Consider the following 15,034-nt stretch of genomic DNA (forward strand, 5'->3'; position numbering starts at 1 on the left):
TTAAAACTCTAGGTCCTCAATTAGCCAGTAAGAATGCCAGCATGATTTAAAGTGCCTGCTGTACCCAGCAGATGCCTTAATTTCTGTATGGGACTTCACTGGCCCCCAGACTGACTGTCTTGCCCAACTTGCCTATTGGAAACAAGTGGCTGTGTCTGTCACAGCTCAACACTGACTTTACTCTCTGTGGAAATGGATGGCTATTCCCAGCACACCTAAAGCTGTGCTTTGGTCTGTCAGCATACAGGACAGGGCTAACTCAAGAGAAGGAGAACACTTGCCCTCCCATTCAAACACTTTCTCATTCCTCTGTGTACCCTTGCTGTGCGTCTGTGTCCTCTTGGCAGGACCTAAAAAGATACACAGCGGATGCACCAAAGCACAATTAAATATTACAGATGTGTGTTAATGCTTTGGGAAGGTGCCTGCTACCAAAGCCCTGCCAATTTACAGATTATTGCAAGAATACCTTAAAACTGGCAGCAGTAGCATCCCACCTGCTGTCTTTGTCAGGGATCAGCATTTCTAGCCCTGTCTCCACTTCAGGACACAATATGCAGTGAAGCAGCACCTGCTGCTCTTGTGTCTCTGATGGGCATCTGTAAAGGCTGGAGAGTAGATACAGGTGCTCAGAGTCCTCCTGCACACTGCCTCAGCCAAATGTACACTGACAGAAATATGAAGCTATCTCAGAACACAGATGTTTGTCTTTGCTGCCACTGCCTGACACTGGCACTTTATTTTCTTTATCATGTGTGTTGAATTGAAAGATTTTTTTTTAAGCTCTGACCTTGGCAGCAGTTGCTACTGCATTTCATCATAAAGATACAAGAAAAGAAGAGAGGGAAATAAAAAGAAGAGGGACTTACTGAATTTTCATGATGCCCTTTGTAATCCTGAATAGTTCAACTACAGGCCTCTTAACAGTTTTACTTAGCACACTAACACTATATCTTCCACTCCTTCATGCATACTTTCTTACCCAACCTCATCATGTCTTTCATGTGAGTTAAAAATACACCTATTTTTCCAGCTGGCAGAGACAACTGAAAAAAAAAACTGTGTTAATTCTTCATTGACCTTTTTCGAAATAATGGTTTCTGGTTTAAGCTGCATTTTTGTTATGTTTTGTCTTAGCGTATCAGTTGGCAGCTCAGATCAGTTGGAGGTGAAGTTGCCAATAAAGCCTGTATGTGAATTCTCTGGTTCTACTAGTTTATCTATAAATTGTCATGATCTTCCTTAGTCAATATAATTGAGGATTCTGTAAAACGCTTTGCTAATCTCTCTGTTATGAACAGGCATTGATGACTTAATGAGTGTAACACAGGCTAAAGCAATTCACTGAAAAGATTTTTTCTTAGGTTGGTAAAATTACAAGTCCTACTGTTCCAGTAATACCTCTTGCTGTTGTGCTTGCACCTGTACATTACATGGTGCTGGTGGTTTCTGTGTTTTCAGTTTATTCCTACAGGAATGACAGCTCCCCCAGGGCCCATATTTCTCTTCTCAGCTTCCTCCAACTGGGTCCACCTGTGTGAAAGCCTGCTGTGCTGTCCAGGAGATCCTTCCTGCGTACTTGCCACGCAGTGAAACACAACCTTTTACTACCCACCCAGATGTTATTTTTGGGTGAAAGACCACACAGAAATGCGTTTGCTTTAAAAAAAAAATAGAGCAGCGAAGACAAATTTCTTGTCAGTATTTGCAGCAGAAGAATGTCAATCTAATGAGCAAGTGGGATGAAAATCTAGTTTTTGATGCAAATCTACAAACCCATGGTTGTCTGAGTTACAAATTTCTTGACAAGAGTGAAATGTTGTCTCACTATTATTTCAATATATAAAACTGAAGTTCAAAATAATGAATTCAAAATTATTCAGACCCAATGTTCAAAAGAAGTCAGACAAGTAAGACAGAGGAAGACAGCATGGGAAATGAAAAGTATCTTTCTGTGCTTTTTGTTATCAAGGGTCAACTTTACAGTTACTTTACCCAGAAATACTTCAGTTGGTCCTACAGAACTCAATAAAATGATAATGCATCTATCTTTATTTTATGTACTTACTCAAAAAAAGTGGTCCATCCAGTCTCATCGCTTTTAGTTGCCAGAAGTCCACTGTTGCTATGGTAGGTAAATAAGACCAGCTCCTGCCCTTGTGCAGTCATGCTTTTCAAACATCCATTGGTACCTATGGTCAGCCAGATGACTTGGTTATCAGGAGAGACCACTCTTACTGGCATTCGGTTGGGATCCCGCCTGATCCGAAGAGTATTTCCATTGCTGTCCGTCACCGCAGTAATATCATTGTCGTTACTGTAGCTGAAATTGTACAGGTAGTCTCCAGTGACTAAACTCACAGTGTACTGGTGAGTACCATTGACATCAAAGATATACAGCTCTTGGTCTGTTGGAGAAGCAACTTCATAGAAGTTCATTGAATTCATTAAGGGTTTGTTCTTTGACACAGCCCGTATCCTAATGTTTCCCAGGTCAGCGATATACAGGGTGCCATCTGGAGACACGGCTAAGGAGGAAGGGGCATTAAGTTTGGCATCTTTAGCATAGCCATCTCCATTCTGGTAACAGTCACAGTTAACATCATTTTTGCAATCACACTCTGAGGGTATTCCAGCAACTAAAGAGATCTCTCCATCAGTTGTGACCTGTCTTATCCTATTTATCTTTTTTTCATCGGTTTCTGTAATGTAAAGCACTCCGCTGTAGGACACGGCGATGGCGGTGGCAGACTCCAGCGTGGTCTGGACGGCGTGTTTGCCCACCGTGTACTCCACCCCCGGCACCTGGCAGTGCATCGGCCTCCCCGCAGCAATGCGAACCTGACGGTTTTCAGTGATCTGCAGAACCACGTTGTTATCCAAAACGTAAATGGAGTTATCCATTGGGTTGATAGCTAAATCTGTAGGCCATTCCAGACGAACCTAAACAAACAGAAGTGTTTTGTTCAACAGTCAACCAGTGCAGATTAAATGAATTAATTAACCTTCAGTTTTAGACAATGATGTAAGGATATTTTCTATCTGCTGTAAGCAATCGCGGCTGAAGAACTTGCATGAGTACATGCAGCGAACTAAAGCCTTTCAGGGAGGCAAGGGGCACAATATTCAGGCATCCATTTTCTTGAAAAGAAAGCCAGTTGCATTGAAACTATAATACAGGCTGAGTTTCCCCTCCAATAAATGCAATACTTTTCTGTGTCACAAATGCATAAATAACTATAGAGGCAGATATCAATGTCTAAATACTTGTCAACAGTATTCATCTTTTATTCTTGTAGTAGCAAAAATTACGTACTACCTTCCAGATTGTGAAACACTGTACTCCATTTTTGGAACATACCGCTACTGACATGTCCCTCCTTACCTACACAAGTTTTTAAGACAAATAGGAAAATACAGGGGTTTTGTGTAAATCCTTTCATTCACTCTAGTAGGCTAAGGATGTCAGCAATTCAGAAAACATCAACATGCCAAGATAGTCCTAACAGATATGCCATTCCCCCAGTATTTACTACCAGGCTTAATGTTTCCTGCTGATAGTTCTGCTGTTCTAAACCAAACTGAACTTTATGGGCAGAAAAATTGAATACACCAACATTTATAGCTAAGAGAATAAAGTACAATTCATGCCTGTGGAACAGGTTGCTTTCTCCCCCAAACCTGCTGTTAAATATCCATCATACTCCACCCAGTTGTATTTTAAAGGGTGCGAAAGCGGCATTTCAGTTTCTATCCCCAGCTCAGCTTTCTAAATAAGCAGCAACTGGAAAGTACCTGGCTGATGTGCATGCTGGTATCACAGGTTAGAGGTCGTGCTGAGGTAAGGTCATTGGAGCCAAGCAAAGTCGATATTATTCCATTCTGATCCACTTTTCTGATCATGGTCCCATCAACAAAGTAGATTAACCCATTCTTGTCTATTGCTATTCCTTCAGTAAAGCAAATAAAAATTAGGGTTTTTTTTTTTTTTTGCACTACCAGTGAATATATTATCCACAACCAAGGATATAGGTAGCATGTATCTAGTGCAAATTGTAGGCAGAAAATCTGGTCTCTGTAGTACTGCCTACTACTCAGTAGGTAGTAATACAGCTTGTTAATGTATTTTGCATGACAAACCAATATTCAGCATGAAATCTACTACTGTTGATTGCATTTGCTGTTCATTTGCTTTTGTGTGTTGGGAAGGGACTAGCTTTTAAGTTATCTTTAAACATGGGATAAATGGAACCAAAAGCAATGCTCATTTTAGATATTCACTGCTGCCTGCCAAACACATAATCTAAATGCTCTTATTGAGTGTTTAAAAATGCTCAATAATCACTCAAGCCAAATACTTCCTAAAAATCAAGCCTAATTGATTTAAAAAAAAAAATCAGTCCCCTGTAGCTCTCTTCCTCTATAGGTTTTCTACTTGTAAAAAATCACTCAAATCCCCAATTTCTAAGCCAGCTATTGAATTCAGTAATTAAACATGAGCATGCCCCCAGCTCTGAACTTCTGTATTATTTTGAATGTTACAGTGGGAGAACTCTTTTTACCTTTAGGGCTCATGAGAGTCGCCTCCACCGCCTTGCCTCCATCACCACACCTTGCCTCATCGAATGGCAGGCACTGCTCCCCTGTTCCTCCTACAACCTCAACGTTTTTGGTCAGGTCTTTCGCACCAGTGAGCGACTTGGGCCGATAAATCCTGCGCGTGTTCGTGTCAGAAACATACAAATCTCCCGTCACGGGGTCAGTTGCGAGGTAGTATCTGTGAGCTGGGTTGTTGCTGCAAAATGGAATAACACATTGCATATGCTGCAGTTAACTGCACCTAACATTGGATGAAGGAGAAAACGGCTTAGTTCCTATGCAGTGTGCAGTAATGCAGACAGAGTCAAAGTCAGTGGTGATGCTCCATGCACAGGCAGCACAGGTCATGGCCCCAGAATTGTTTTGGTCTACATTTCTCAACTGTGCCACAGGCAGCCCCATCTAGATTAATCCTCTGAGGAAAGAAGGTCCCCATTGTCTTCGATGCTCTCAGGCCAGTTCAGGCTCTCTTATTACGGACTGCAAATGTCACTCTAATAGGCCAAATCAAAATATTGGAGTTTAAAACCTTCTGAGAGTTTTGGGAACCTTGATCTAATCCCATATTTTGCAGCAGGATCCCAGGCCTCACTTACACTTTGTTGGTATTATCCTATCTGTTTTATTAAAATTTATACAAGGCTGCTGGGGTTCATGGTTTATGTAATTCATAAACAGAGAAGACAGAGTTTGAATGATGAGTTCGCAGGCAAGAGATAAGACATCATTCATAAGTATTTGTTTAATCTACTGCTTTCAAATGCGTGATATGCATGATTTGACACATTAGGAAATGTCATCTCTTCCACCAGAGACCAAGCAGAGCTTTTCCATTCTTCTTAAGTCAGAGTAATATTTCAAATAACTGTACACATTGGCAGAAAACCACTAACTATGCCAGCACAGTCTTCATTACAGTGAAAATATATATTGCTAACCATTTTCCCAGAACTGTACATTTTGCCTCTCCACTGGTGCCACATAATTGAGAATTACAGTCTTTTCTTCCCTGCTGGTGAAAAAAACAGCCCTGGAGATTACCTTTTGTGTTATATTATGATGTAGAAACTTAACCCACTGCAGTTGGGATTCCTGACCTAATTTATGGCATGAAGAGCTGAAATAAGGTCATGTAAATACATGAGGTAATTTCAGATGCTCCCCTCATGGATTGAAGCAGAGTGTCAGAACAGTCACTTCTGATGTTTGCAAAAGTGCTGCTTAAACAGATCTACCAGTCTGGTGGTAGCCAAACATCTGTTCACAGAATGCTATACTTCACGTTTTGTAAATACGTAACTGTGCTAATGTAACACATTTTTATGTACTGCCACTTGGAAAATGCAACAGAGACCAACAGGAACAACTTGTGAACAAATTCTGTCTTTTAGCAGGGACAGATTTTTATAGCCATCCAATTACAAAAACACAGAAAAAATGCATTGCATAAATAGGATTTTATTTGGTTTTAAGACTTTTAACATGTTGGTTCAGAATGAAGTGAACCAAGTGAAACAGACTAATGAAATCAAATACACAGTGATTAGCACCTCTTTAAAAGCTCTGCCATTGCACTGAGTGTTGTACAGCATGTCTGAAAACAATCAAATGTAGGCTTACTTTAAATTTCTGTCTCTTACAAATCTATTATTGCCAATGTGCTAAATAGTTAGAAGGTATTTTCAAAACCTTAATTTATGCAGCGATCATTTAATATTATCACTATGTAGTGTACGAATTATTTATACCTCCATAGACTGCAGATTAAATTACACCCATTTAAATGATTACTTTGGTCTTTAAGAAACTTTGCAAACACTTCAAATATAAACACATTACGAGATGTGAAATGTGCAATTAAATTTTATTTCAATGTAATTTAAAATAAAGTTCTTTCTTACACCACTGAAATCTAAATTAAAGTACCTATCTTCAACCCATCTAACACTGCCTCAATCATATTTTTCAGCCATTGGAATAAGAAGCCATCAAATCAAAAAGTAAGTAATTTATGCCTAACACAATTATTTATTTCCAAAAAAAAATTTAAAGCTCTTTTCTTTATAAATATGAAGATGTACATTCTAATTAATTCCAGCAAAAAAGAAATCAGAGGATGAGTTCTCACAGTAAGTACCGTATCCTCATCAAACAAAAAAAAATACACCTGATAATTTAAATGTATTTTCTTATTTTATTAAAGAACTGAAGTGCATAGGATATTATTACTGAATCAATAGAAACTCTCCAACTTGCCATATGTAGATGTCTGACGGCTCCTTTCTGAGCTGATACAACAGGCTTAACCTCAGCATTTCTCTTCAGGTGAAGGCTGAACAGCCGGGAAGGCTTTAGCCAAAAGAAACCCCCGTTAATTTGTGGGAGAAAGGCACAATTTGAGGAGCTGAATAACTGTCAAGTGAAAACTACATTTGTTTTCTAGCCAGAAAACATCCATGAGCACTATGCAGATCACAAAAATAGTACAGGGATAAGCAGCCAGCAGCTGAAAAGATGCAGAGTTTATGCAATTTCATTGTACCCTGAAATGAAATTAAGCTTCTGCCTTCTACCAATAACAACAAATGCAAAGAAGTGAAATCCTCAGCCCGTGACTTACTGACTCATTCAGTATTGCCTAATCACTTTCAGTAGCCTGCAAAACATGGAGTTATATACCCACACTGGCTCCTGTAAAGACAAATGTCTAAAAATTAACTTGTTCTGTCCATGCTGAATAATAGTAAGTGCTTTGAACTGAAAGTGTGCACACACATGCACAGAGCTGTAACGATCTATTTCCCTTCGCTTTTATCTTGCTGAGGCCGATCCTTTAATTCTTCAGCTGTCAGATCACCTGGACTATTCTCCACGTACAGATTTTTTGAAAATACTCCTCCCGCTTCTGTCCCTGTCTTTCTTGCCTTCACTATGTGCCCTCTAAACCATATATCCCCTCAAAGCTGTTTTTATGTTTTGTTAGACTTTTTTTTCTGGCTCTCTATAGATTTGGGATAGTGCCATAGCCTACAAAAGACCTCCCTGTCTTCAAAGTCCTTCTAAAAATGACTTCTTCCATGAATGTCTATCAGCATTAATCACCCACAGGCAGCAGTGTGTATAAAGACATCATTTCAGCTTTGAGATTGAAAAAATGTGAGGTCATTGGTACATGAGAAGAGAAATTTGATCTGCATTCTCTCTCTATAAAACAGAGTACAGGCTTCTTGAGGTAGGAGACACATCACACTGTGCTGAAGCACTGTGTTTATAGGCCAGGAAAGGTGAATGCTTGAATAGACAAGAGATCTGAACTAGTATTTTAGCCTCATTCAGTAGTTTTACTTGGGGAATGCATTTTTTAGTGCATTTTCTTCTAATACCTAGCAATTATCTTTTGCAAAGTGGTCTGTTGAGGGCTTTTTTCCAAACTGCAGTTTAAGGAGAAATCTCCTCAGCAGTCTGAAAGGCCTGCCAGTGAAACTGGACGTTTGCTGCCTTCTCCTGTTACAGGCCAGACAGATGTGCTTCCCTCTGCAGCATTTCACAGGACTCTGCATGAATTCATGCAGCCAAAAGAAGGTATTTGGTCTCACGGTGTGTCCTTAGCTGGAGAGCCCGTGGCAAGAGGATTTGGTGGATCCTAAAATTTTACACATCTTAAATAAAAGGCAGCTGCCTTTTATTTATTAATAGAAATTAATAGAATAAAAAGCTGCCAGGGGAGATTAAGCATAAAGATTCCACTCTTGGCTTAGGAAGTCTCTCATCAGCAAATCTCTAAGGCTGAGAGTGGACACTGGGAAAATGTTGTATGATGTGAGAGAAAACTCAGACTCATAATAAATTGTGTTGGGCTGCACAGTGGGCTCCACACCTCCTGCCTGCTGGATCCCCAACTGCTCCTGCAGGGCCAGTTCTCCACAGCCTTCTATGTCTTCTTCTGCCCCAGGAGGAACCCCCACTTCACAGCTGCTATATGGGCCAATGTTGTTACACTAATTTGTTTGGTATGACTGCAATTTTGCTACCTGGAGCTTCTGCATGTTTAGGCATGAATAAAACAGAAAAGCTTCAGTATTCTCCCTCACCAACTTTTCTTACATGCAGGGATCCAGTTTCTGAAGCACTGCAGTTGAGGCTGTGACCACAGTTCTGCCAGAGGCAGGAGAAGGTGGCACTACCAAATCACAGCAAAATAAACCTCAATATGCATCCACTCTTTAATCCCTTCTTCTACATTCCACATGCCCATTTTAAGTATTATTCCACATTCTATATATTTGCCAAGACAATGTCTTATCTAGCTGCAATCACAACTTTGTGATACCACAAGGGATATAATTCTTCTAAGAGTGGTGGAACACATACAAACTAATTGCAATAGTGAAACCCTAAACCCACCAAACAGAAGAGACTGCCTTCAAGTCATCCCTGGAAAAAACCCACAAAACCAATTCTGATCATTAGCACTGATGCAGACACCTTATTTAGTCATGGAATCTTTTGCCCAACACATCTGAAACATATTTTTAAAAACATAAAACCCTTCCTCACACAAAAGTGTGTCCAAAGAAAAGTGAATTTAAAAAACAAGGAGAGCAGAGATATGCCTCTGGGATTTGTTTAAAAACAAGGAATGAAAATGACTGGCAGCAAAAAGGAGAGAAAGGTAACAGTGGGCCTGCTAAGATGTATACTTAGGAGTTCTGCCACAAACGTTTGCAGGGTTTTATGTCTGCAACAAGATTTTAGCATGACTGTGTTTTATTTCCTTATCAGCACCAGCTGCTGTGGCAAAGCAATTCTAAGCATCCACGTACTCTTCTGTTCTTGCCATTACTGTAGCGATGCCAGGATGGATGAATGCTGTACTACAATCCTCTGATTACTGCTGTTTCTATGACCAATTTTGTCAGTCTCGGTGTATTTTAAAATCTTAACTCCTGGAGTTGTGTTATTGTTATTTCAACTTCCATTATTAAAAGAAGCTCACCTTTAAAGAAACAAATCTGTTAAATGAGAGCCTGAAAAGATTCAACATCAAAAGGCTAATGAAATTAATTCCCTTGATACTTTTATATGCCATTCTCATCATATTTGGTGTATCTGATTAATGAGTGAGTTTTGATAGGATCAGCAAAAGAGCTGCCAGCAAGGAGTGAGCAGAGATGAGGGAACAGCAAAGGAGGGCACACACAAGCATAACAAGAAGCCTGACTGTGGACAGAGAGTGATGAGAAAAGAGGAACTCATCAGAAAGAACGATACAGCCTGACAGTTGACATAACTAAAACATATGAACTCATTATTTTTGAAAAATACTCCTCTTTTCTAGTAATACATCTCAGAAATGACTTGCCCATTATAAGCATTCATTTGTTAAAAAAGAAAGAAGAACAGTTAGAAAAATATAAATCTTCTTTAAGGAATGCTTACCTATGTCTAAAATCTTTATTTCTTGGTGGGAGCAAGTAAAAAAGAACAGAAAAACATTATTAGACAAACATTCAGAAAGGATGTTAAAAGATGAGAGAGAAGAAGGCAACATTTACATCTATCATCAGTGAAGTGTTGAATGATTGTCCATCGTCCACTTACGTTGATCACATATGTTGACTCTTAAAATCTGCTGAATTATTACTTTGGGTAGATTAAATTCTCACATTTAGATAAGCATAGTTAAATTATTTTATGAGGGTAAAATGTTTTAATTTCAGTTTGAAACACTTTTAAAATCTTTTGACTCAACTTCTGGTTTGTTCCCTAAAGCATTTGCAAACTCAAATTTACACAATGTCAGAAATTTATTCAGTACTTTAATTTGCCACAGTAACCCATAACTCCAAAAGTCCAGGATGAGAAAACAACATACCTTAGCTCCAGAACACTAGTTACATTTCCAGATGGGAATATCCGCCGAACGTAGTTGAAATCCCCCACGTACAGACTGCCATCTATCCCACAGGCTAAGGCAACCGGAGCCAGTAATTTATTACCATCAGCTTGACCATTACAGCTTGGACAGGAGATGCTGCGTCGTCTCCCGTTGCCCATAATGCTACTAACAACTGGAGGTTGCTGAGATATAAACTGATTTTCACCATTCCCTTTGTAGAGGATTCCTGCCAGATAATATAGGAAAAAAAAACAAACCAAAACCCAGTAACATTTATAAAAGCTCTGAATGTATACACATAAAACAATGCAAAAGTATTGTAAATATTCTTTTAGCTAGTTAGTGTAAGTTCAATGAATTTTTATTGTTTCACCACCATATTTTCCTCACTACAGATAACAACTTTATTAAAATATCTATAGTTATATTTAGGTTATAAACATGCAAACATTCGATTATCTTGTCCACACTATTTAGAAGAAACACTAAATAATGTAGCTCTTAAAACCCCAAAATGCTTTCAGTTGTTACTTTTAAATGTTAATGATTTTTATAATTATAAAAATTGTCATGCTGAAGGAAATGTTAAGCATATTAATGGAAGGAAGGTAAGTGTTCCTACATCTTTAAAATTTTGAAATAGTCCAGAAAGGACTGAAATTCTAAAGTACTTTATAAAAAATGAAAAAGAATATATTTGCAAATTGTATTCTTAAAGTCCTAGTATAACATAATTATGAGTATCATGTCGAATGTAATCTGAAGTGGATTACTGTTGCAAATTGTAAATATTAATTAAAGAGCCACTTCAAAAAGTTGTAGATTGCCTCAATTTTACATTGTAAAAGATTCTTTACTCAGCTTACAACAAAAGTGATCCTCTGGCAACAAAGTCTGCCTCCATACCATATCTGCAGTTATTAAAAATGTCAAAACAACAAAAAAAATGTGGTGCCAGGCCAACCTGCTCCTGAAACTTAATTCTGCTTTGAGGCATGAAAGAAACAATAATTTTGTGAAGACAAAGCTATATGCCAGCAGTATTTTTCTTCTTTATAGCCTGTGTAGGAAATCTGAGAGGAAAAATGGATGCTTTATGTTAAATCTTCCGTCTTGTGGGGAAAAAGAATGTATGTTGAAGTGTTGCCAGGACCCTCATTGTTCAATCTCATGATGAATCCATTAAGGTGTCCTCTACAAATGGCCAACTATTAGTGTTCTACTCGTAAGTCATCATATGTCTTTCCATAGTATAATCCATGTAAACCACATGTCACTCTGTACTGTACAGAGATCTGAGTTTTATTGATTGCATGCCCAGAGTTTCATGCAATTTAAAGCTGAGGATAGCAGTAATCTTTTGAGAAGTTTAGAAGAAATTTAAGATGAATTTCTCTTTCCCTCCTCACTCCCAAAGTGCACGATTTGTACTGAAAAGTATGAGAAAAAATACTTGGCTTTCCTCTTTAAATGTTTTAGGTGTCTTCACTGTTTTCAATGTTATAAAATGCAGGAGATTATAAATGTAAAACCAATACGATAAGATTGGAAACATGATAAAATTGGAAAAAATGAAAATGGTTTATGGAAACAAAATGATAAGTAATCTAAATCAAAAGAGGAAAAATGTATTTTTCATGAATAGTTAAAGCCAGAATGCATTAACAGTATAAGAAATCCCCTCTCCTATGATTACATCATTTATGACAATCATGGCACTATAATTTTGCCTGAAATAGCTGAGTTCTACAATTTTCATCAGAGGAATTCTAGAAGTCAGCACAGTACACTATTGCACCTGATTTATTCTGTCATTACCTTGAAAAATTGGTCCTTCACATTTCTCCTCTATTATCACGGAGTAAAAGATGTACATTAGACTATTTACTGCAGTAGTTTGGATTTCCATGCAAACACTGTCTGCACTCTCTGCTGAATAGATTTATGCCTCTCATCCACCTTGTCATTACAACTCTCCACTTGGTTTATTCAATTAGACACATGACACTTTGAAAAGTCATTACTTGTCAAATGTTCTCTTCAACATAATTTAAAGCCATCATCAATTTACCCAGTGAACAGAATCAATCTTACATATATATATATATATATAATTATAGCTCTTTACATTTTAGATGGATTACTCCACCATAATTTGCACAGTTGCTTTGTTGGGGGTTTTATTTATTTTTTTTATTTTTTTAAATTTAGATTAGGTACAATGACACCTTTTCCCTTTATTTGGTTACCTTGTTTCCTTACTAGTCAGAAGGAATGCTTTAGGTTCTGACTACTGTGTTACACATAATAAGCTTGTCTACTATAGGGAGTCCTTCACGGGACATCAGGTACTGCAGAGGCAACGATCTTCCTGATGATTACTCTGGATTCCTCTCTTGTATGAAAACCAAGTGCTACCAACTACTACTTTAAGCTATGTGACTGTTTACTTCACCTTTCCTACATTCTTCGAGCCAAGTTTTTCCAAATGTTTTCCTGTTCATTGCTGAGCTGAGGTTTCCTTAGCATGGCACCCTGCAAACAGTTGCTGAGCAGCATGCTCAACAAATATATTTTGATGCCAAAGTTACTGTGCAGCAGCAAATTGCAGCTGGAGAGAGGAGTGAGAATATGAGTAAGCAACAGCTGTGCAGACAGCAAGGTCTGCAGAAGGAGGGGGAGGAGGTGCTGCAGGTACCAGAGCTGAGATTCCTTGTAGTCCACGGGAGAAGACCATGGTGAGGCAACTGTGCCCCTGCAGAACGTGGGTGCCCATGGTGGAGCACATATCCACCTGGAGGGTCCACAACAGGGCAAGGGGATGCCCAAAGGAGGCTGTGACCCTGTGGGAAGCTCATGCTGGAGCAGGCTCTTGGCAGGGCCTCTGGACACATGGAGAGAGGAGCCTGTGCTGGAGCAGGCTTGCTTCCAGGACTGGAGCCATCTGTTCCTGAAATACTGCACCCTACGGAGCAGACCCACGCTGGAGCAGTTGTGAAGAACTGCAGCCAGTGGGAAGGACTCACATTGGAGAAGTTCATGGAGACTGTCTACTGTGGGAGGGAGCCCATGCTGGAGCAGGGAAGAGTGTGAGGAGTCCTTCCCCTGAGGAGGAAGGAGCGACAGAGACGGGGTGTGATGAACTGATCACAGCCCCCATTCCCTGTGTCCCTGCACCACTGGCAGGGAGGAGGTGGAGAATTCAGGAGTAAAGTTAAGCCTGGGAGGATTGGGCAAGTTGTTTTTAAGACTGGTTTTCTTTGTCACTATCACTACTGTGATTTGACTGGTAATAAATTATATTCACTTTCCCGAGTCAATTCTGTTTTGCCCATGACAGTACTGCTGAGAGATCTGTCTCTGTCCTTATCTTAACCCATGAGCTTTTCATTCTGTTTTCTCTCCCCTGTGCAACTGGGGAGTGACTGGGTGGTTTTGGTGTCCGGCCAGAGTTAACCCACCACAGCATATCCAACACAGACTGATGAATTTATTCATGCATATGTATTTTTAGGATGCAGAAGCATGACATTCAATGTAAATCACAGAAACAAAGAATATCCTGAGGTGGAAGGGTCCAACTCCTGGCCCTGTACAGGACAAACCCCAGGAATCACACTTGTGCGTCTGAGAACATTGCCCTTACAATTTCTGTCAACTCTGACTGGCTTGGTGATGTGACCACTTCCCTGGGGAGCCAGGAAGTACAAAGCATCTACCATTTGCAAAATGTTCTATAATTCCCTTTTTTAAAAATAATAGAGCAAATAGCAAAAAGTTTGAATGAGAGACCCGAAGTGCAGGACAGTGGAGCAGTAAAACTAGCAAGAAGAAAATTTACTCCTTACCATTCTGAACATCCAATACGTGATGCTTATCCAATGTCCAACCACCCATGTTGGAGGCATCCAGTTCATAACCCTGCAAAATGGCAGTCCGCTTTTCCCAGAGAGTCAGATCCAAGCAAGACTCATACTCATAACCTACAGACACTGAAATAACAGCACACGTCCTCATTAAGTACAGGATCTCATTCTGAAGAAGAGTTTAAAGAATGGGATTTCCTTAAACTACACACATTGTTTTGCTCTCCTAAGACACATGAAAATTCCTATGGCTTCTCAGACATGTGAAAACACTAACCAGAATCTTAGGTCATTAAAATATTTTAGTTATTAAGAGTAAGAGAATTAAGACAGTTATAGAGGAAATCCATTTTGTAATGTAAGTCATACTGCTATTGTGCTTCACTTAAAGCACACAGAGTGTGCAGACTAAACACCATTATTATTAGGCTGAGAGCTACTACATGGGAAGGAATAGAAGTTAAAAATGTCACTTTTCATGCAAATGAAAAATGGTATCTTTTTCCTCCTGAAGGAAATTTTTTCTTATAATTCAAAGCTTAGATTAGTATTCAATACTTAGATTAGTATTTTTCAATACGTTTTAATATCCACTGATGTAATTTTATTCTGCAAAACATTTTCTACTTAATGGATATTAAGTACACATTTGAGGTGTGCTTCCCTAAGT

General features: G+C 39.0%; 1 protein-coding gene across 14 annotated transcripts in view; it reads right to left on the minus strand.

The window, feature by feature from the left end:
• The window catches only part of TENM3 (teneurin transmembrane protein 3), a 469,046-nt gene that overhangs the window by 33,593 nt on the left and 420,419 nt on the right, over positions 1 to 15,034 (minus strand). For all 14 annotated transcript variants that reach the window (XM_068187008.1, XM_068187012.1, XM_068187010.1 and 11 more), the window contains 6 exons: positions 14,347 to 14,490; positions 10,475 to 10,724; positions 10,039 to 10,059; positions 4,563 to 4,795; positions 3,796 to 3,950; positions 2,069 to 2,943 (listed from right to left, as the gene is read on the minus strand). In XM_068187008.1, coding sequence (XP_068043109.1) covers positions 2,069 to 2,943; positions 3,796 to 3,950; positions 4,563 to 4,795; positions 10,039 to 10,059; positions 10,475 to 10,724; positions 14,347 to 14,490 — 1,678 coding nt within the window. The remainder of the gene's footprint in view (positions 1 to 2,068; positions 2,944 to 3,795; positions 3,951 to 4,562; positions 4,796 to 10,038; positions 10,060 to 10,474; positions 10,725 to 14,346; positions 14,491 to 15,034) is intronic.

Source organism: Anomalospiza imberbis, chromosome 4, assembly GCF_031753505.1.
Source record: "Anomalospiza imberbis isolate Cuckoo-Finch-1a 21T00152 chromosome 4, ASM3175350v1, whole genome shotgun sequence".
NCBI classification, from domain to species: domain Eukaryota; kingdom Metazoa; phylum Chordata; class Aves; order Passeriformes; family Viduidae; genus Anomalospiza; species Anomalospiza imberbis.